The 23798-nt window shown below is 33.0% G+C and overlaps 2 protein-coding genes across 2 annotated transcripts; both read right to left on the bottom strand.

Moving 5' to 3' along the window:
* Nucleotides 1-1768: 1768 nt before the first annotated feature.
* On the bottom strand, nt 1769-16195 carry LOC148170110 (uncharacterized). The gene is made up of 6 exons (XM_088043585.1): nt 16052-16195; nt 6667-6814; nt 5169-5243; nt 3580-3843; nt 2730-2906; nt 1769-2682 (listed from the first exon to the last, which is right to left on the bottom strand). The coding sequence occupies exons 1-6, from the start codon at nt 16069-16071 to the stop codon at nt 2551-2553; spliced, it is 816 nt and encodes a 271-aa protein (XP_087899711.1). The 5' UTR covers nt 16072-16195; the 3' UTR covers nt 1769-2550.
* A 1999-nt stretch (nt 16196-18194) lies between these two features.
* Nucleotides 18195-23228, bottom strand: LOC148170109 (uncharacterized). Its single transcript, XM_088044255.1, has 11 exons — nt 23161-23228; nt 22839-22989; nt 22609-22791; nt 20035-20100; nt 19227-19490; nt 19120-19176; nt 19012-19074; nt 18871-18966; nt 18746-18808; nt 18494-18652; nt 18195-18386 (listed from the first exon to the last, which is right to left on the bottom strand). Exons 1-11 carry the CDS (start codon nt 23226-23228, stop codon nt 18300-18302), a joined length of 1257 nt encoding a protein of 418 aa, XP_087900381.1. The 3' UTR covers nt 18195-18299.
* Between the last annotated feature and the right edge of the window lie 570 nt (nt 23229-23798).

The raw sequence follows: 23798 nt of genomic DNA, 5'->3' as shown, positions 1-23798 counted from the left end.
TCTTCTTAGTCATGACACAATTTTTGCAATGAGAAGTTAAAGTTAAGTTACATTTTAGCAAAAAAAATATAGTGCTTGCCAAGCGTTTATCGCATATCTGAACCACCAGTCAGATCAAAAAATTTAAGGAGATAAATATAATATTCTTCATAAAATTTTGCGTAACACAGTCTATGTGTCACCTTCCTATTTCATATACAAGGTGTTTATTAATGTTTCTAGCATCAAGGGTGGCTCTAAAATGTCAAAGAAATTAGCCGCTCATTACAAATGTGGGTTTCGGTTTTTCAACTGACATTTTTAGTTAACCTCAAACATGAAGCAAAGTTAATTTTGAGAAATAAACTGTTCTAGTTGTATTTTAAAACCAGAAAATCAAAAACATGGACACAAAACTGTAACTGAAACATCATGAATGTAAGTTACAGTATAAATAATTTTCAAGATAGTTATATTCACTATGAAAACTAAGCGGCAAAATAGTGCACGGCAGGAATTCCAGAGCCACCCTTGATGCTAGAAACATTTATAAACACCTAGTACAATTTGCGCGAAGATAAGTCAAAGTTGACATTTAAAAAAAAAAGATGTATCGATGCGTGCCGAGCGTTTATCGCTTTTATTTTACTTTTGAACCATCCGTCAAATCAAAAAATTTAAAATAAACAAATAATATTCTGCATCAAACAGCATCTGAGTAATATTCTCTTAGTCTGAGTTACATTTTACATCCGAATTATTTGTCAAATCGAAAAATATCAAGAGGTTCGAAAGAAAATTCTTCATTAAATTTTGCGTAAGACACTATTTGGGTCATCTATCTAGCCTTAATACAATTTGCGCAATTAGAGATCAAAGTTAAGTTACATTTTGGAAAAAAAAGTTTAGGGAAGCGTGGCGAGCATTTATCGCCTTTTACTTTGGAACCATCAGTCAAATCAAAAAATTTAAAGAGACGAATAATATTCTTCATTACTTTTTTTGTAAAACAACATCTGAGTTAACTTCCTAGAATTATACAATTTGCGTAATGTTGCATTAATCTGAAGTTTCATTTTCTTTTTTAGGGTGAGAATTTAAAGCTAGAATAGTTGGCAACACATTTTCTAAAAACAAAATATGCAAAATATAGTACGTCTGTTAATTTTTTTATAACTATATATTTTTAGATTGTCACAAACAGTTTAACTAAATTAACTACCTCTCCACTTTTTTTATATAAAAAATTCCAGAAAATTGCGACATAAAATTCTGATGTAATATAAAAAAAACGGTGATCGAGATTTCGAGATGTGAAAGTCAATGTCATGTTCTAAAGTACAGAATACTCGCATTTCAACATTTATTCTTAGGCAACCATAAATACGTATCATTTTAGATTGAAATCTAAGTTCCAAACATATAAATAATGCAAACCGCAGCTAACAAAATATATTGAGCAGTAATTTATAACTTTTGATACAAAAATATGTAATTATTTGTAAATAGAACAATTTACTCTTATTTATACAAAGTGTGCAACCTAAGTGTTTACATACTGCAATATCCCAAAAATTACTCGTGCGCATCCTAAGTCTTCCTAGTAAATTTAATTTTTCAATTATTATTATTTAGTTTGCATGCGTAGTGCAATGTAACAAGTGCATTTTAACAATATTAATAAACTACTGGGTGTCATAAAATAATTATTATGAAAGTTGCCCGGCGCCTCCACCATTTTTGCACGTTATTTTTTTAATGTATTTTTTCAACGCGAATTCATATGACATTGGCAATCTAAAACAATCAGTTTTATTCATTATTCAATATCGTGCAAGAAATTCTTGCTTACATTATTCTATGAAACAAAGTAAAATTTATACATTACAAAATCGTGCATTTTCAAATCAGATTTTAAGTCCATACAGTTACTCGCCAAGAAAAACCGCTAATTAACGAACACTACTTCAAGGCCGATATTACAACGTGTTACAAAAAACATATTTAATTATGACACTTACTTTGTTGAGAAATTGTTTGTAACTGTATAATTAATAAAACCTGTCATTGCATAAAATTATTGATGATGTGCCCGATAGGGCTCTTATTGTGCTAACAAATTAAGTTGTGCATCATATTACATTTCACATTCGCAAAGTTGACATTTAAAGCTACAGTGAAGTGAAAGTTAATTCTTAGTCATGGGAATCGGAAAAGCCAATTTAAAAATCTTTTGTCCGCCACGTCGTGAAGATGTTAGAAAGCATTTCTTCCGTATCGGAAATTCCTTGATGTCAAGCGGATTTTCTTGTTAATCATCATGATTATCATGTTTCCTGAATACAAATACGATTTGAAAATGCGGTGATTGTTAAGCCTAATTTATTTCGCATCGAAATAAATATAATTTCATAAATATAAATATCACGACAATCTAAAGGCCTTGATTTCTTAATAAACTAGGTAACAAATCTACACTCATATTTACATCAAATCGTGGGCAACAATCATTTGAGCAATACAATAATTTCAAAATACTAATAATTACAATCTAATATTGTCTACTTCTTCCTAACTAGCGTTAGGATCTGAGAAAATCGGCTTATCCGTCGTCGCCTCAATGACGATTCCTTTGGCTCCGAAAATCTTCCTTAAAAACGGTCTCATTGACTCCAGCAGCCGCTGAGCTCTCAGTGCTGAGTTCTAAAATATCTTCATCAGTTTGACGTTATCTTATTAGTTAAGCTTACAATCATGTATTCCCCTACTGTGTTTGACAGGTTTGTTACCAACGTGTAAGACGACGCAAAAAGTTCCCCAGGGATATCTAGAGACACTTTTTGGCCTTTTTCAAAAATTACGATATCTTCGGTGGTGGTGGAAGGTTTAGGGGTTGTGGTAGTGTCCCAGGCGAAACCCGAGCGTTTCTATAATAAAAAATATTTGTTGTAAGATGATTTTTATTAAGTGGAATGGATGGTGCGTTTCGTAAACAATTTGAGATTGTAGGTGCTTCAGGTGGAAATAAAATAAATGGAAAAATTGTGTGTGATTTATTACAAAAATTCCATGGAACACAAGTTTAAATTAAATTATTTATTTGTCGTACTTATATACAAAATCTAAGACTAATTCAACATATTCACAATAAAATTATATACAACATAATCTCAAATTGCCATACGAAAAAAAATGATATAATTGTGAATACTATGATTTCCAATGAATTTCTACAAATGGTAACAAAGCTTAATAAATTATAGAAATAGGAGAGAAGAAGAAAAAGACAAAAGAAACAATTTAGTTAAAACAACAACAGTGGGTTAAATTACGAAATCGAGAGTATTTAGAGTAAAATTAGGACGATTACAACAAGCATAACGTGTTTTGATAGTGAAAGTGATATCACGAATCGCCCTAAGGTGGAAAAATTCGGGCCGCAGATACTACAAATAAGTGACTAGAACAAAAATTGCCACATTTGTTATGTTTGTTGTAACTGTAAAATTTCGAGATGGTTCAGCCACATTAATAAGCCCCGTGAGCCCCATAGCCCGCCGAGACAGATGCGCCAACGTCGGCATGTCCAGCCGCAGGAGCACCTACACCGCCTCCTAAAAGAGCACCAAAATTGAAGCCAGTATGTCCTCCGCTAGAAGAACCGCTGGTCAGTTTGCTGGTCACGGCGGTCAACAATGGCGCTGCTGCTTGCAGTTTTGAGCCGATTGCATGGGACAGGATTCCGGATAACGAAACAACCGGATCTTGAGGGGGATAGATACCTTGAGCCTTGTTTTTAGCTATGTTTTGGTGATCCAGGTGGTCGACCCAGGCGGTCTTCTTATCGATGAATGAATTGATTTTCTGTGAATGGATGAATGAGCGAGGTGCGAGTGCGAGGTGAAAACAGTGTTGTGCATAGTTAATTGACAAGATCAGAATCGGCGGCGGATTATTCGTCATGCATTTACAATTACACAGCTAATTGTTCGAAAAATTGCGTTGAAGCGACCGAACTTCATGTTGTAAATACCAAGGAAACGGTAAAACAATGCGCAATTTCAAAAGCTGCTTAAAGTAATAAACTTGCTGGAAGGCTTTACAGGCGCCTGTCATTTCAATTATCATTTTTACACTCTAATTGACAAATCTTGCGTAAATTAGTTCCGCCACTATAAACTATAAATTATATTTCACAGAATGTTAGACCGTTTAGTTGGAGTAACAAAGACTTTTTTTATAAATATTCAATTAACAATTTTAATGAATGACTTGGTAAAGAAAACAATGCTAAATTAGCTTCGATGTCGCAGCCCCTTGCACACGTAGTTTTGCGAAATGATCAGACTTTTTCATACCAAATGGCCGCGATTTATTTTTAAAACAAATTAATTTTTGTCACCTTATAGTTAACCGATGTTATAGAATTTCAAGCAAAAACGTGCAGAAATATTAAAATTAACGATAACTTTGGAAACTTGTCACAACCGATGCAAAGAAATCTCTTAGCTTAATTAGCTGATGAACTGCCAAGTTAGTTATTACATTTCTACCTTCGCAAAACTTATCTACTTTTTGTTGTCCTCCGGAACTTGTCGTTTAATCCATTATATTCTCCGAATTAGGTGCAAATTTCATTACCCCTCGCTAATTTATAATAAATAGAATAGAGCCTTGATTAAGCGGAACAGCAATTATCTGGAATTATTTGAAAGGCTAATATTCTCTTTCTCTTTATAATTTCCAACAGTTATTTAAATTCGCCCACATTATGCAAGCGTGTGAGTTTTTATTATATTTTAGTCATAATAATTAGATCTTGCCACATCTAAATAATTGAGGAGCAAATGACCGCGATGAAATTTTTTCTAGGCTGTTACATAAATGGCACGAAACATTAAAACCATTTAAATGAATTTCATAGCGTTGCACCCTTACAATGGACAAGGAAATATGTTGTTGCTCAACACCGTCTTTGTGTATTTAATCTGACGAAATTCCCGAATGTGGAATCACAAAATTTCCACCGCATTTTACTAAATCTCTAAATTTTTATCGAGGTCGCAAGTTTCACTCATTTTAGTAAATCGCTGGTTTAGCGATTGAACCCTGAAATGGTGTTAGTTTTGAAGTTTTGAAAAATCAACGGTGTAATTATGTTAATGCACAACACTGACGTCGCTACTTACATTGAAGACGAATCCCAGAATGGCGTTTTTCACTCCAAAGGCAGCTTCCACTTTCTGTTTGTCTGCGTATCCCACCTGAAATTAGTGATAGTTGTGACGCCATCGATGCATTTTCTATTACAGTATGAGAAAACTTCCATGCTTAGCTTAGCAGCGATTTTTACAGATCTATAAATCGTCCTCTAAATCCGATCTGGAAGAAAGTTATTACTTCACGCTTTAGAAAGCAGAGAAATTTTCAATTGTAATTAAGATTGCCGAGATAACATCCAATTTGCCGCGTGATGCAACGGCAATTTTGGTTTTTATTAAATTAGAACGGTGTCAGGACGTGGTCAATTTGGCAATCAAATTGCGTTTTGATGTATTCACTTGACGACTAATCAATTACAAAATTGCATGGGGAAAACGAAAGTCTTGTTTGAGATTTGGTTTACTGCCACTTCAGGAATGTTTTTAAACATTGCAAAATTTTAAGATGGACAATAGTTTTTTATCAAGTTGAGGTGTTGTAAGTTTGAATTAGCGATGTAGTGGGTCAGCGATCTTCAGGGCCGTGTTTTCCGAATTGTGGGCGGAAATAATTAGGAAAGAGTTTGTTTTTTTACCGAAAACTCTTTGGGAAATTGGAAACTATTATTTGTGGTTTTCCTCCCTTCTTTTCTTAACGGACAATTTGATGCTTCAATTTTTTTTCATTAATTTTTTAAATGGTTTTTGTGCTCATAATTTAATATTTAAAATTGACAAACAGCTGAAGTTTTAATTTGTTTGAGTTATAAATCAATTTAATTCAAGCAAATTTCCATTTTCAAATAAAAAAAAATAAAAAGCGGGAAAGATGAATAGTTTTGTTAAAAAGACTTTTTCTGTTCAATATTCAGAGACCCCATTGAATTTCAACTATTGGAGGATTTCCATAAAAATTCATATTTCGACCCAACCTTTGAAACACGCCTTTCTGCGGAGCGTGTCTTGCACAAACGTGAACTACAGCTGCGATTTCTTTTCCCATTTTATAAAAACTTGCAACTGACACTCAATAAGAGACTTGAATTTATGCATACATTTGAATTTATAATATGTTAACTGTATTTCAAAATCGCGCACATTCACCGCGTTACAAAGAAACCCATAAGTAACCCGCTCTCGCTTTCGCTGAGAAAAACAAGAAAATGCGTGTGTTTTTTTAGTGCGAAATGGTAGGAAATGGAGAAGAAAAAATGCAACAAAGGCCATTACTTTCAGTTTTCAAGGGAGAATGCAAGTGACCGATAAAGTAATGAATAATTGAGCGATTTGCATGTGAACTGGTTAGATGGCATAATCTGGAAGTTTATGTAATGCCCGAAATTAGCATCACTTTTACTCTCGACGTCGCCTTATTAGCATAACTTTCTTCTCCGGTGTCGCGTACTTTTACTTATCACTTTCTGAAAGATGCTTAGGAGTTAGTGATGAGATTTTTTATAATTTTTGCAAATTTGGTTATACGTACGTGTCCATGTCCATGTCCATGTGCTAATGTGTTAACGTGAACGCCGTTTGCTTCTCTTTTGACTAGTGATCTACTTTCGGCTACTTCGCTGAAAGCGGCAAGACAGGTCAGCAGAACAGCTAATGTCCACGAGCATTGCCTCATCGTGCTGCAACAAAATTACTAAATTGAGTCGACATACGCACTGTAGAAAGTAGCTTAATCGGTAATCCACAAGAAGTATATTGCTAATGTTACAAAACCAACGAAAAACACTAATGTCACTGCAATATACTTCCGAATCACTGTCACTGTTTAAAAATGGCGGTTGTTTGTGAAAAATGGCGGATGATACCTAGGAACAAAAATTGTCTTACACTGTTTAATGTTGAGACCGAACTAAGTGAGTGAATGTGATAATGTCTTAAAGTTCTTCTTATTTCAAAGCTCATATGTAGGTCGTAAGTGTTCGAGTGTTGGCGCGATTGGTAGCGAATGAAAGTCAACGAGGTCAAGGAGGGTACTCTAGGGACCAATAGTAAAATTTCTTCAGTACCCCACTATCATCTAAGATGCACTTCTTCACTCGTCTACCCTGTCGAAAATTGGACTTGAACTTGACTGACGGAGAAATACGCTTTGCATGACTGTCTATTGGACGATTTTTTGCAAAAATTGCAACACGTAAACAGCGGAAAATTGGCTAGCGCCGAATAATTCCAATTTACACAGATTCGTTTTTATGACTGAATGACTGAACTCTTATTATTAGAAATAGAAAGAGCCTCGTGTTATATCTTCGACAGCCAAGGTTTGATGATTTTAGGTAATGGTGTTGAGGCATCAAGTAATTACATATGACGCCCATTTAATAAGATTTGACATCTAATAAATCCCATAATTTTAACAGTTCTGTTTCCTTAAAATGAGGCCTTAAGATTACATGAATTATTCAATAACCATTTAATTACAATCATTACGAATTAAAACATTTTAATGTGGTATTAAGCATTTTGTAACCTACATTACACTGCGTGTTACAGTAATACCTCTATTTTTTCCTGAGAGAATTATTTAATTAGAGGAGATCTTGCGTTGTTGAGAAACTTTAATGACTAAAAAATCAGATTTCCTCAAAACGTTTCTTGGTTTATTTTTCTGCTCAAAACCGTGAAAGGTGTAATCGAAAAATCTGCTGGTAATGTCAGTTCTTAATTAGGAAGATTTTTGAGTGGACGACGTGATAAAAACTTATATAAAAGTTTCGACGGGAACGTTAAAAAATCTCAATCTAAATAAGCGTCTATTATGCATCAAGTTCACATGCCTACATGCAATACAACAATGTCAAGTAAAAGTATAGTTGTTATAAAACATATTTAAAATAATTTATCAGTTATTCGAGGCTTGATTAAGCTCACACGTTGGAAACACAGTTCGGAATTTATTGAAATTATTGAACTGGTTATTTTATTGTAACAATAATTTATTATGTGGTACTGCAGTAATATTTATTTATTTAGCGAAATTTAAACGTTCATTTATCAAATAAATATTGTCCTGTGTTAAATATCCGAGAGCGGTTTAACACTGTTTCAAAATTTTATGAGTAGAAATAAACTTGGAGATTGGACAGAACAACACAAATTTTCTCAGAATCTTCATAGAAATGAGATTTTCCTGTCCTAAATTTTATACGAGCTTAAATAATAAATTGAAGGAACAAAAATATAACACTGAGGCATTTAAACATTCGTCAGAATTTATATTGGACTCGTCGAATTCGGTTAGATTTGCTAATACAGAAAAGTAACTTTTTTTTGCAAATTGTTTTCAAAACGGATATGGATACTTTTTGAACACTGGAAGTCTGTTTAATCAAATTTACAATCTCCTCAGCTTCATTTTTTGTAGTTAAAATTGTCTGTATCTTTCTCAACGATTTTCTCTGAAAATGCAGTAGTTAAATTGGTCACAGTACTAAACAATTATTTATTTACTTATTTTAAATTTTGCTGATTAAGTCACCAAAATGCACAATATTAAACATTCATAGAAATATTATGTAAATTAGTGAAATACGGTAAAATTTGTAATTTAGGCATTATTTGCTGATAAAGCAAATTATATCGAAAAGTATTTTGATTAAATATTTGTGGAAATTCGTTTGAAATCGCTGCCTGTAGGCTTATAGGGAAATTATTTGAAAGTTGAATGAGTTTTAATGCTACAAAAAACGTTTATATCGGTCCTCATACTGATTTTCTCTCATTTATCGATGAAATTTTTAGAAAAAGAAACAACAAATTAAAACAAATATATTTGTTTTCTATAAAAGTCAAATCTTTTCTAAAATCTTTGCATTTAGAATGTCTTCATAAACACTTTCTTCTTAATTGCTTTGTTAAATATTCGCGCTTTTGCGATTTTGATTAGTCTAGAAAATCGGTGAAAAGATAATTTTGATTCAGTGTCGAGGTGTAAAATAAATTCATGTCTTTCAATTAAAAAAATACACATGGATTTCCACTTTTAAAAACTTTTTTAGATTTGAGTGCCCACGAATATGGAAAAAAATAACTTTAAATCGGGAAAATTTAGAAACCTTTTATTGTTATTAAAAAAAAGGTTTTTATATTTACCCACAAAAAAAGTGACGGACAAAGAATAAAAATTACCGCATTGATTTATCCCCATTATTACTAAATGATGATTCGATTCAAACAAGTAGGTTTCGTTTATAATTATAATTGAATCATAAAACCACAAATTTATGCATTAATTAATTGCTATATAACGTGATTTACCGATTTCCATTATTGAATGAAATTAAATTTGCGCCCTAAACCCCATTTCGCACTTTTATTTAACCTTACCCACTTATCGAATTATGGCAGCAATCAAGCTGTTTCCTCACAAAATAATTCAGGAAAATTGCCGAAATTTGCTTAATTTTCAGGATTTCTGTTATGAAATTAATAATTGCCAAGTGTAGCAATTGAAAAAATTGGCTGATGAATTTTAAATTTGAATTCAACTTTCTCGCAAGGATTCATAAACAGAAGGAACTGTTAGGGCGTATAAAGATAATAAAATGTGTGAAAACCCACGAGTACCACGTTACGTAACAGAAATCGTTTAAAATTTCATCCGGAAGTAAGCACGCTTTCGTTTAGATCTCCGGAATGAAATAAATTTTCACTCATATCTCGACATTGTAAGTTTGGTAACATTTCCGGTCCTGTGAATAATTATTCAACATATGCACTTTCGTGGAATTTTTCCATGGAAATATTAGTTATTTACAGTTCAGATTTACAATTACTGGATCTGAAAGTGGTTCAGATTATACGGTTCTATAATTTAATTTTGTTACCTTCACAATATGTGAAGAATGCTTGTTACCTAACAGCGGCTTTTATGCCTCCGAGGAACAGGAAATTTCCTTGTAGAAAATTTATTGATTATGCCGGATGTGTACGTAGTCCTCCTTATTAAGAAAGTCACAATAAAAAATCAATCGCTAAAAAATATGCATAGTAATTAATGTGTTGTAACTGTGTTAAGGATAATAGTCTGATAAATGCATTGAGCAACCGATAAAAACCATCAAACCAGTCGGGATATTGATTGTTTTAATAATCACACTTGCATAGACAGGTGTAGTGACAGTCAATTAGTTCTAATTAAAACATGGAGATGAAATTTATTGAAAAGTTGCGCCAGGCGTATTGTTGGTTGCCTACACATCCCACTGCGACTAAAAGCTCAGTTAAGGAATTAACAGTTGGAATAATTAGAGAAAAAAAAACAGACACGCACGTGTCGATGACCGAAAATTTCTTTTTCTTATCGCAATTATGATTTTTGTAATGTAAATTGGCTGTTACAAAATGAACACTGAAAGCGAAAGTAGTTTGGGAATCGCACCTGCTGTGGGACATCCCGGACGAAATTAATTAGCGCGAGCTATTATTTAGTAAAGGCCAGAGTGCAGGGCGATGGTATCGATTGATGCTAAAACTGCACTCCATGGAAAAGCTTCATAACAAAAAAATCAAGCGCCAATTTTCCTCTAGAAATTATTATAAACTGATTTGGAAATTTTGTCAAGTCACTTGATAACCTGCCATTCAATGATTAAAGTCATGTTTTAGTCACATTTCATTATTAAAAGCGAGCTCAAACTAAATAATTTAATTAAAATGTATATTGGCTTGTGATTACCTGTAGCAACGGAAGCGGGCTTGCTTTCAAATATTACAAGTTTCATTTTAATCCTTTTTTTGACTAAATTTGTTACGTAAAAAGGCGCATGAGCTAAATTTTACATAAATTCCGTTCTAATTTATAATCCAAGCTCAACCAGGTGGCGTTTGTAAGATTTACTTTAAACAAATTTCCGTTTATTTTCTAAAGCTGAAGACAAATAATATCAACATCTGCAATACGAAAACTTGAAAGAAATGACTGCAGTTCATCTTTACTTTCATTTCACAACTGTTATAAATAATTAAAGGTCAGCAACAGGAAATAATTTAGGCTTTGAAAGGGTAAAATTCCCAAATTAGTTGTCTGAAAGAAAGTCTGAAAACTTCACAACAAAAGAGACGAATTTTCTTGCATTGTGAAGCAATCACATCTTAGCACGTCTATAATTTCATATAAATAAATTCGCGCTAGTTATTAGATAACAGAATTCGGTAGTTAAAAATAATCGTATTGTTCTCCTGCGAAGGATGCGTAATCGTGTAACTTTCATAACGAATTTATTAGATCATTCTCCCAAAACACTTTCATCAATAAAACGTTATGGAAAATTTAGGTGTTTCCTTCTTTAGAATATGATTAGAAAGTGATCTTGTAACTATTGTGTAGATATGAGATATGTTAAACCACAAATCATTTTTTGATGGTACAATTTCTCTGTTTAACCACATAGAACAATTTAAAAACTGCTAATTGATATGATGAAACTGTCTAATCTCAGCGAGGTTGTTGGCTCCAGTAAAAGTGAATCAATTTTTTTGAAAAAAATGATTGCACTTAATGGGAATTTCGGTAAAGAAATGACCACTGATTCATCTATTTTCCCGGGCCTTTCACTGATGGCGGAATTGCAACTGCCAATAAGTCGTCCAGTCATGGAAATAATGAGTCAATTCAAGTAAAGGGTACGCAGCCTTGTTGGTGGTAAATGTATTTAATTTAAATTCAATCGAAGTAAACGTCGAGTAATTTTTCTTAATAATAATTAATAATTGCGTGTAGACACTTTCAGATTAAGAATAAGTCTGTATGTACTAGACTGACTTTCTCACTGTGCTCCGGCCTTGGTATCAGAAATGACATAAAAGACAGTTAATATAATTAACTGTTCATTTATCTTATTTTCTATGTAAATAATGTAATGGGCGCCTGGAACATTTACTCACACAATAACGGTGCAATTTCGTGTAATGCTATATTATTATAACCAGACTTGCAACCATAACATAATTTCATGCAAAATACACTTTAGGGTTCAACTAGCTCAACTGGACTGGAAAGATTTGCAAATTCGTGGCAAACGATGGATTTTATGGCGCTATAAATTATTCATTTTTTTGTGGAGAAAAAAATAAGATCGATACAATAATTAGCAATATCGCAACTTGAGAGATTGTGCCTATAAATTTGTGGTTTGCATATACCTTGAAGTGGGTTTTTAAGAAGAAAAATTGTGTAGTGTTGGCTAATTGTTCTTTCTCGTTAATTAACAATTGCAAAATTATGATTGCGGTGCGAAAAAATTGTAATTGTTAGTGGCAGGGGACTTTTGGTTTATTTTTATACAAAGGACAGTCATAGTTACAGTTTCCCCTCACATGTTTCCGATAATTATGACCACAGACCTTTCAAAAGCGATTTTGCAAAGGATTAATGAATCAGACAGTGAGGGTGTAACGGTTTCATTACCTATTTTGCATTTCCGGTTGCAAGCTTAGCCACTTTTTTACCTAGTAGTACAGTTTCTAGGACTTTTAATTAATTTTTTTTATTCATGCCGATTAATGAAATTCGCTTCGATTCTGCATTCTCTTAAACTTTGTTAATTGTTTTATTTTCTTATTTTGTTTCGAGTTTTGCTCTTTTTATTCTTAGCTTCTTTAATATTATTCTGATCATTTACATTATTTATCATATTGTAATTCTTCGTATTCAGTCCTTCAAATCCAAAAAATTTAATGCTCTATCTCCGAAACAGCCAGATCGAAAAACACGGTCTTCTCTATTGTTTTTCTCTTGAATTTGTTGTTTAGAATCTGCTCTAAGAAATCCAAAATTTAACGTTTATGGAAAAAAATCCGACTCATACGATGAAAAAATTTAAATTTTTGTTGTTTTTTTACCGCCACTCGAAAATTATTTGACCTACCGATCTAAAAGCTTGGCCAGTTTATAGATCTCGAGCTGCTCTTTCGACTGATGCATAACTCAAAAGTGTTAACAGTCATTTCAGTAGTCAAAAAGTTTGCTAAAAATGACTCCGAAAAGAACCTCTGAAAACCTAATTCTGTCAAAATCTCATTTATTTGTGAAGCAAAATTGAGTTATTGGTGCTCACTGAACGCGAAATTTCATGCAGTATCCCCAACTGTATAAATTTTGCACGTACGTCAACAAATAACCGATTTAGAAGCGATTGAAACTTTGGGCAGTCGCCAGAGGTGAAAAATTTTGTGTTAGATATCTCCGACACTAAGACAAATAGAAAAATGTGGTTTTTGCCATCGGTTTTCTCGCGTATTTGTTGCTAAGAATTCGCTTTCAGATATTCTAAATTAAATACTTTTTTTTTGAGAAAAAAATTACGATTAAAAAAAATTAAAAATTTTGAAATTTTGTTGCTTTTTGACGCTACACCTAAACCACTTGACCTACCGATCTGAGATTTGACTAGTTGAGTGATCTTGAGCTGCTCTTTCGATCGATGCATAACTCAAAGGTATTTAACTTCATTTTTGCATTGAAAAAGTTTCTTGAAAATGCCTCCGAAAAAACCCTTTGAAAGTTTAATTCGGTTAATATCTCGTTTATTTGTGGGAGCAAATTCAAGTTATTACTAGTCATTTCACGCAGAATCCAAAACTGTGTGAAATGTTTCATGTACGTCAACAAATCATCGTATTAGAAGCGATTGAAGTTTCGGATTGTCGGCAGAGGTCAAGAATTAAAGCTCCGGAATGTTTATTTTTTCTGGCTCTTTTGTTGCTTAGAATCCTCTCTTAGATATCCAAAATTCGATGATCGTTTTTTTGGAAAAACAAAAATTCGACTCAAACGATGAAAAATTTTGAATTTTTGTTTTTGTGATTGCCACTCAACTATTTGATTTATTCATCTAAGATTTGGTCAGTTGACAGGAACTCTCCCGATTTTCTGCACTGTCCTGATTTTAATACTATGACTTTGGAAGCAAGAATCCCACTAAAATGCTCCTGCGAATCTGTGCAAACGTTCAAACATTGTGTGCAGAATTGGGCTTGGCCCCCAGACGACCTTTCAGAGAAGCCTCTCACATAAAGAGATCGGCGAGCCCGACAAGAATGAATAGGTTGGAACAGGGAATGGCACCGCTCTCTTTACTCGGAAAAGTCTTAAAAAGACGTAAAACCAACGAAATAACTTCTGTAAATTTTTTGAATTTATGATTAGAAAAAATAATTACTCTGCATTGATACAGACCACAAATGCGCACAAGCCCAAATTATCCTAACCAAAAAATTGTGGTTTGGGGAAACGTGCCCAGCACCAGTTTCGTTTTCATCCATTTTTTCGCATTTAATTAACTTAGACATGGTGCAAAGTAAACCACGTTCTAACACTCGCATTTTTCGTAATAAATTTGTCTAATTAAACTAATTACTAGCCTATTGGAGCGTTAAATTAAAACAAATAATTAGTATTATGTAATGCTAATCAACCATAGCCCAGTTGTAAACAAAGCGTAAACTTAACAGATCGTAAATTTACGTTGGAAGTTGGTGGCAGCACTGAATTTAATTTGTAGATCACAAGTATTGTACAAAAGATAAAAAGAACACAAAATGTTTGACTAAGATTTATTCGTCTCTAGAAAATTGTACAAGACGTAACACGGTTAAATTTCAATTGAAAAATCCGGCGTTCTAAATATTTAAGCCTCTGATCATATTACATTGCGAAATTATTTTCTGATATTTAAATAATGGTGGTAATACATTATTCTGTTATGGATATACGTCAAGAATTGTAAATTGATACCGACATTGACATCCTGTGAAGTAATTCTAAAACTACAATTAAATATTACGTGCTTCTTGTATAATATGAAATGTGGAACTTCTTCCCGTCTTCCTAACTTTTCCAAGCTAATTCGGGATGATGTGAAGAAGCAAAAATTTTATTCAGGGCTTAAAACTAAAATCGTCGGATATTTTACTACTGTAAACAATTTCTGGAATTTTAATACTGCATAAATACCAATCTACTGTGATACGTTGAGAATCTCGTCATATCTAATCTAATCTAATAAGGCTGCTGTACATACCAGACATATCAAGTCAAGAATAAAATATGATTATCATCGTAAAAGGAGAGATTATGCGACATGCAGATAAATTCAACCCAAGTAATTGATCCGTTAGTGCACGTGTAATTATAACGAGACGAAGCTAACAAATTTGATATGAAACTCTTCAAACTTAAAATATGTAGATTGAGATTCCATCGCTCTAATGGACCCAATTTTATTTCTTACAAAAATTTGTTCTAGAAAACGTGTTAAGGTTTACTTATTTATTGGAAGGAAATAGAAAAATTATAACAATGATTAATCATTAAATTATATAAGCATGAGGCAATCATCAAGTGCACAAATAAAATTAGAGAGAAATTTTTCTGCCTGTAACTTTATAACGTGGAAGTAATTAGGCATCCCAAAACTTGGCGTTTTCTCTACTAGATTTGATTATTGTAGAAATTAAGGGCACCTGTCTCGAATTTAGCAACATTTGTTTATACGCCCGCTCATTTGCAGCAAACTAGAACTGATAATAAATTCGCTCTGGTCACTTCGAGAATCGGTTTCATTTCGCAGCCGTGACCGTTGTTTTGTCGTTACGTAAGAACATAAATTTCCTCAAACTCAAATAAATTTCTCCTCCTGAACCCCATGAAAATGACACACAACGTGTAAAAATCCCTCTCTCCCAAGAGTGGGAACCGACTTAATTAATCCGTCTTAAAATCACCTTTCGTGATGGTGAATGTCAGATCATTATCTAAAACCAAACTCCTAGCCACAATGTTTACGTTACAATAGCAAAAAAACATGAATAATTCGTCCAGTTGCATAAGTGAATGTCAGAGTCAGACCACTTACATTTTCCCAGTTTCCTGCATCTTAGCACATCAGTTCACGGTTTCACCACCACTTTAATTAGATTTTTTAGTCAGTTTAACAAAATCAAGTGTGATTCATACAAGAAATCCATCACATACTCAAACCAATTGCTGCCACAACTTGATTCCCCACTGTTATGGTTAACTACTCTCTCTTGTAGTCAATGTCGTTCGTACATCGCTGGAATTGTTGGAACTTTCTTTGATAGTTCGTGCAATTCGGTTCTGGTCACTGAATACAAAAACGTGGACACTCTGAACGTTCGGTTCGAATTTTAATAAAACAACATGTCTAATTAAAGTGAATGCAACTAATTGAGCTGTCTCAACAAAACCAAAAATTGAATTTTAAAGTGCTTCAATTAGCAAAACCAAACAATCTTTTTTATGGATGTGAAAGTCCGACGTTTAAAAATATTCAATTGCGGTTTGATCCGAGTACTTTTTGAGAAACTGGAACCCGGAAATGGACCCAGCCTTTTGTTTCAAATAACACTGAGACCAGTTATGTAATTATATGTCGGAAGAAACCTAATCTTAAGAAAATCGAACTTCCGGTCCAATTAACCAAAATTTAGTCTTATATAATTTACAAGAATGTGTAAATGAGTCATCGATCGGTGAGAAATTTAAAAACAAGTTGTAGACGTGTCGACCAACGAACCCAATTTTCTGCTAGGAAAATTGTGTTTCACCACACTCCACTCAAACAATTAAAAGAGCATTTACACTAGATACAGATATCTTCCGGAATGTTTGATGCAATTGCATAGTCTAATTCTTGAGTAAATGCTTGACGAGACAATAAAAACGGTCATTAATTCTAATGCCATTAGCGTGTTATATAATTTCATTTAAGAAGAGATAAAACGGAGGATTGCATGTTGACACTTTAGAATTATAGGTTCTACTTTAGTTAAGCTGTTTGCTGCAGTAAAACGTGAAATTTTAATAAAATTGTAGTACTAAACCGTATTCATTCAGTAGTGAGTAATTTTTTTAAAATTAACAATCATTAAAAACAAGTTTTTTTAGATGCACATCATTAATGTTTTCATGATCCATTTAATTGTATTTTTAATGTCATTTTTATGTCCTGTACTTAAGACACTTAAAAAGTGAAAGGCCTGCAGTTAATTTCATTGCAGTCTTCTTTGTAGTCTCTACATACTTTCCAGATAATTTAACAAACTTAGCTGACATTTATAGCTCAAGTTGTATAGAATATAGATGTCACAAAGTAAGGATTTTTTCCGGACAGTTTTTAATTGACGGTTTTCAAGTTTACTTTCTTACTCACTGTCAGCTATAAAAATTTCTGTGGAGTGTGGAATTTGGTGTCTAGCTCAAAGAACCACGACGAAAGGAATTTTTTAACAGATTCAGATCCCGTGGGCCGAAGAAGTTTAATAAACCCATGCATTCTCTTTTTTGGTGCCGAGAAGCATAAAAATGCAATGCTCTATTTCGTCACATTCGTTTTAGTGTGCGAAAATTCCCTTAGAAGTGTGAGAGCTTGCCAAAATCAAAATCCACAATTTGTGTCAGAGAATTTATTATGTTATGTTGAAATAGAAATAAATATCCAAATTTTTTCTAAAATAAAATACTTTCAATTGATCAACTTGTTTTTATTTTTTTTCGATTTTAAAATTCTGAAAATATGATCCTGTGAAGATTTGGTCCTTTCAATTTTTTGTATCCTGTAAAAGTTTTAAAACTTTTTAAAATTTTATTTCGAAGATCTCAAGTACGTATTTTATTTTAATGAAAAGCAAAATATAAATTGTGTTTAAATTTTTAGTCCATCTGATTTTCGCTGATGATCATGTTCTTTTATTAAAATGATTAATTTTAAACATATTTCTAGTTGCAATCTGCTGATGTCAGCTTTCTTCAGCTCCCTAATTATCTCCACCTGTTAAAATCAGAACAAGACGTAACATCTAGCGTGATCTCTCCCTCAGAATCAACTTTAATTTTAACATAAACTATAATTTGTGGTTCATTATAATTGACTGATTAAAATGCTTTCTAAACCTTTCCGAATGTCTTCTGGTGGAGAAACCAGGAAAAAATACCAAAATACTTCCATCATTACTTTACTTAAAAAACTCGCACCTAAAATGCATTATTACAAAAAGATTAATGAATATCGTCTCCATTAATCATTATACAGATAATAAATAATTGCTAAACTACACCATCAAACGGTACCAGCTCTTCTTCTATTGGGGTTTAGCAGACGATGATGTAAATATTGACGTAATCATGGAGAAAATCGCCTTGAAAAGTGAAAACTTGTTGCCGCCACCCTGGAAAAACCAAAATTAATTCCGCAATGAACTATATTTATTGTGTCACTGATGAGGTCCTCATAGATCTCGTCACCAGTGACATTCAACTTTCACTAGGTTCTTACGCCCTCATTGCCGCCTCCACCGCCTCCGCTGCTTCCAGCTCCACTACTGTTGCTCAAACTTCCAAGATTGCCGAAAACTGAAGACAAGAAACCACTGAGAAATCCTCCGGAGTCCAGACTCGGTTGAGGCTTTGCGGGCTCTCCTTCTTCGGTGGGCGCCTAAAAGAGACAAAGTTAAATCTGCCCTTTTGTTGAGCTTCCTAGTTGTTTTTTTTTACAAATTTACATATGTACACTCTAGAAAGGAATTACCGGTGCGCTTAACCCTGGTAACAGTGCACCTAACAGATTTCCAAGAAAACTCCCAGCTCCTTTCTAAAAAATACCAAGAACAGTTAGTTATGATTCAATATTATCATTAGATTGAAGTGTAGTACCGCTCCCGGAGGATTGGCGACACCCTGAATAAAAGCTCCGGCGATTCCTCCCAAAAACGCGCCGAAATCCGAGCCTCCTCCTTCCTCTCCTCCTCCCTAGAACTGAAAATTGGTACTTGTCTAAAACGAGCGGGTACTCACTCCGAAAAAGCTCATCAGCAGCTCAGTGAGACCGTTAAAATCGTATGTACCATCCTCCTTTTGCTGGAATAAAATTTAGTTATTTTGTAATACCTGGCGACAACTTACTGTGCTTAAACTCCCCAACAATCCGGTTATTGCTTCAACGTCAACGCTGCCGTCAGGCTACGAAGGACATTGCTTAAATGTTAATTAATTCGTTTCGTTGGTCTTACTCGACTCAAACCACCCAGAAATGCAGAAATGAGTCCTGTTATCATATTCGGTTCTTCTTCCTCCTCTTCGCTTTCTTGGTTCTCTTTTTCTTTCTCTTCACTCTCGTCAATTTCTTGCCGGGCTGTTCTGTTCGAAGTACTGTTGTCATTGTCGAGTAGTACTGGGTCTAGTTCGGCGCTTTGAAGAAGACCGAGCGTCGTCAGTTCTTCAGTTGTGGTGTCGTATGACACCGTCGTCGTTTCCTGTTCGCTAGTTGCAGTTTCCTAATCGGAAATATTTACAGAAGAGTACCAACTTTCTAATATTGACAGAAATCCCAATAAAATTACGCAAGAAAAAGACCTCCTTAGCCAACTAGGACTACAATAGAACGAAACCAAACACCGCTTTTTTGTACACTTGGTGACCTTTAACCTTGTGATCAGGAAATAAAAAGTTTCTCAGTTTCGACACACAATTAACTTCTTGCGTTATTTATTTATTTAAATAACGGATGAGAATTGCTTTGTTTTGAACATTAATTTTAGATAGGTTAGTAGATTTATTACGTGTCGTGAGAATAATAAGGCCTTCACAAGTACATTTACTGGGACAAAATAAAAATTCCGGTGGTTGTGAATGGCGGAGTAAAAAGAACGTACTTTTCCGTAACAATTGGCGGCATTTTTTTGTAAGAAAAACAATTATGTCTTATGAAAGAACATGATTTATAAGTGTACCTGAATTGCACGTTTAAAAAATCTAACGGAATTGATTATTAGTTTGATATGAATGTACTTTCAAATTAACGGGAAATTAAGTACTCACGAGTTTTGTGACGGGGAGCAAGATTTTCGTGACGTCGTTTAGGAGGTCCATTCCCGCTTCGGCACCCTGAAATTATTATTTTTCATTCCGTTTTTAATTAATTAATTGCTGTTGAACAAAGTGTGTTTTAATTACTTTGAAAGAATCTACCACTGTTAATTTAATTACAATTTATGCCATTAATGATGCATGTAAAACCGATTAATAGAATTTGCTTTAATTAGCTTAAGGAATAAGGAACTTAAATTTCGATAAAGTGCCTTATTTCCGGTTTTTAATTACATTTTGTGATTACACTTTATGTAATTCTATAAAATCATTTTTATGGCAGTGTTAATTAGAGGGGATATGGTTCTAAAAAGGATGTGATAGTAATGATGAGTGGGTAATTTTTACAGGTTTTTTCCATACTACACGGTTTGTTAAACGACCCATTTCTCATTTAAATCGCTCAAATTAGAAAGCAAAAATTATCTCGCAGGTGCATATTTTGTCTAAATCTTCTAAAAATTAAGAATACATACATTTCCATTGCATTATAATGAACTTTTTCCAATTTCTACTAATAAAATGCTTATTTTATATAATAAATCTCATTATTCAAACAATACTTTAACTAAAAAGATAAATAAAATGTTTGCAGCAATTGCACTGCCGTTGACAACGCGAATAAAGAAATAAAAAATTAAAATTCGCACCATTGAAATTTTCGCTGCTACGGTCGGCTTGTTTGCAAAGTACGTGACACTTTTCATACAAAATTCTGAAATTTGCTGTTTTGTCAAGATCGAACGGTTAATTCTAGAAAAATCGGGAGAAGTGTGCGTGAAATCTGCAAAATGTATCGAAAAATTTTACATTGCTATTTATTGTTTTCTATTTATTACCAAATTTACAGTGATCACATTGAAACCACCTCTGAAAAGTTACACTAAAACTCAATAATCTGATTTAGATGTTTTTTATTACAAATATTTATGCTTATAAACGAAGAATCCGAAAACTAAAATGGGTCTGAAAATTCGCGAAATTAAGAATTGACAATTTGAGACTTTTGAATTAAGAATTGAAACTGAAGGCCTGAAAAATTTTTAATTTGCCAACAAGGACAGCTTAAAATTTGTTAAATTGAGAGATTATAAAGTAAGAATTTAAGACTCGAAACTATTGATGGTAAAGGCAATAAAAAAATAAGGAGTAGAGGAACAAATTAAGAAACATTTCCTTGTTCAAAAAACTTACCGCAAGGCGTTAATCCGAATAAAATTTTCTTAAATAATATTTTCGGTCTTTTCATTCGTTTTAGCACACTATTGAGAGAAAAACTTTTCAGTTCTTATTCTAGATGAGCAAGATGAGCAGATTTCAAATAAATCTAAAATTTGGCGCTATAAATGCCTTCTTTGCAATACAATTTTTTCATGTTGGATGCATAATTCATGAGTATTTGCAGATATGGTTGCATTCCTGTAATTTACGGTTTACGAAGAAAATTCCTTCCAGCGCAGCATTGAGTTCGATACAGAGACAATAATTTACACCAGCAATAAAATGTTTTTTTTTCCTCGATGGTTCACGATAAGAACTTGTTACATTGCCTAACACTGATATTTATCAGTAACTGTAGGAAATTCAGTTTGTTTCGTGAATGGGCACGTTTTTAAGTCTGATTTGATTAAGATATTATAATCAAGCTGTGCAAACAGGCGTGTAAAATGTACTAGATTTATTCTATTTAACAACTCGAAGTTGGACAGTAATTTGCAATTATTGCACGACTAGTTCAGTTAGCTCTAAAAAGTGCTAAGGGGGATAATTCTAGGTAATAAAAACAAATCATTCTTATTTAAGTTTGATATTTACGCCAGACATTAAACATTGCCACAAAACTGGAAATTTGTTAACATCTTTATAGCATTTATGATTTATATCCATCGTTACGGGACATATTTAAAGCGTCGTTTTAATTTTCTTCACTTTGATTTTATGTCCCACGAATCGAATTACCGCTGCACTTTACCATTTGCTCCGATAAATTATATCGAAATACCTTTATTTATAAGAATGAACAATTTTCCAATTAGTGAATTCCACGATGAACTTATTAGACTATAATTAGTTGAGTAATTGCAATTAACGGCAAAATTGACAATAATTATTTATTTAGGTCAACAATTTGTGTAGTAACACTGTTTTAATAATAATAAGACAACGGAAACATGGGAAATCAATTGAGATGTTGAGAGAAACGAAATCATTACAAATGAAACTATGAGATATGGAAAAATTAAAATGCACGTATTTATGTAATAATGCATTTTAAATGTCAAAATACTGTTAGTGTAACATTACAGCTATCGAGTTGTTTTTCTGTTTGGTATGTGAAGCTGTTTCATGTCCAACACAATAATTATTCAATTAATTAACAATTGATTAAAGTATCACCGACCATTAATTGACTGTTTTACACAATTTGATAAACTCCCAACACACTTTCCCACAATAAAAATGAAATAATCACAAAATTTGAAAGTCTCTTGTAATTACAGTTTGATAATAAAATTAGAAACTCACTTCACGCACAAAATCCACCATGGTTGCAAAAGTTTTCGCATTTTCTTTTTGTCGACCTTTGAATTCGTCTTGATCGCTTTTGAAATCAATTAGATTTAAGTCTTCATTTTCACTATTTTCCCCAACTGTGGAGTAATGAAATTTAGGAAAATCGTCGGCTTTGGGCAGATAATTATCAAGTTTCTAAAACAAAGTTACTAAACCACTTCTAACTTTTGATAGTCTGTTACCTCAAAGTCATTATCTGCAGCTCTTCGAACTTTGGTCGGAAGCGCACTTAAAGTGAGAAATAAAGAAAATAACAATAGAATAAGCATCACAAAAATTAACACCACAACTGTCGTCACTAAATTGTCATAAAAACGCGTAATGAAGACGTAACTGTTTTAATAAACTTGACAAGTTGTTTTACTGTTAAATATTGTTGTGTCTTTTGTGAGGAGTAACACAAAACTGTCGTTAAAAATGGACAATTTTTACTTTTTTGCAATATTGTTAAATAATGAGAGTGTTTGTTATTACCCGTTTCCAGTCTTTAGCAACAAAATTTACTGAAAAATGCGAATTCCAGTCGGCCTGCTATTTTCTTGAAGATTTTTATTGGTGACAAAAATGACCATTTCTTATGGTCTCATGGATGCGTGCCGGACAATAGCATATAATTTCAGTGATTAATTACTTTATAGAATATGAAAGTGATGTAATTCGTCTATAAGGTCTAATTGAATACACAAACATACAATTTTTCAAAGTAATGGTCTGTGAGTTGGTGGAAAAAAATTACTATAAAAATATGACTTTCAATATTTCATTTAAAAAATTAAAATTCCGATATAAGACTTGTTATTTACTCAAGCACATCATGTAAATACTAAGTACCGTTTTGTAATAGTATTTAAGAGTGTCGTAAAGACGCTCGTTTTATTAGAAACAATAATTATGTTACATGTACACGAAATTCGAAAGGTGAGTGTTCAAAGATGCCGAATTAATTTGATGGATGCAGTCACTTTATAATTAAAGAAAAGGAACTGATCCAAATTTCACAAGGAAAAGAATTGTTTGGATACGTAATTAATTTGTAACATACAGTTTTTATTTATTTAGGAATATTCCTAATTGATTCGAGATTTAGAGCATGGGAAGCTAATTGAAATTTGGGCTTTCTCGCACTCATGAAAATTACTGAT

This window comes from Gnatocerus cornutus, chromosome 8, assembly GCF_029298725.1.
Source record: "Gnatocerus cornutus isolate USDA-ARS CGAHR chromosome 8, icGnaCorn1.1, whole genome shotgun sequence".
NCBI classification, from domain to species: Eukaryota; Metazoa; Arthropoda; class Insecta; order Coleoptera; family Tenebrionidae; genus Gnatocerus; species Gnatocerus cornutus.
The sequence above is the reverse complement of the archived record's forward strand: the minus strand, read 5'-3'. Positions and strand labels throughout refer to the sequence as shown.

Bases quoted from the DNA above. Each gene is read 5' to 3' on its own strand.
- LOC148170110 (XM_088043585.1), bottom strand. From the start codon at position 16,071: ATGCAGGAAACTGGGAAAAT. The intron at 6,815-16,051 runs GTAAGTGGTCTG...ATTTTGTTGCAG, and splicing joins ATGCAGGAAACTGGGAAAAT to CACGATGAGGCAATGCTCGT. The intron at 5,244-6,666 runs GTACGTATAACC...CACTAATTTCAG, and splicing joins ATGGACATGGACATGGACAC to GTGGGATACGCAGACAAACA.
- LOC148170109 (XM_088044255.1), bottom strand. From the start codon at position 23,228: ATGGTCATTTTTGTCACCAATAAAAATCTTCAAGAAAATAGCAGGCCG. The intron at 20,101-22,608 runs GTGAGTTTCTAA...TAATAATTTCAG, and splicing joins TGGTGGATTTTGTGCGTGAA to GGTGCCGAAGCGGGAATGGA. The intron at 19,491-20,034 runs GTGAGTACTTAA...ATTTCCGATTAG, and splicing joins TGCTCCCCGTCACAAAACTC to GAAACTGCAACTAGCGAACA.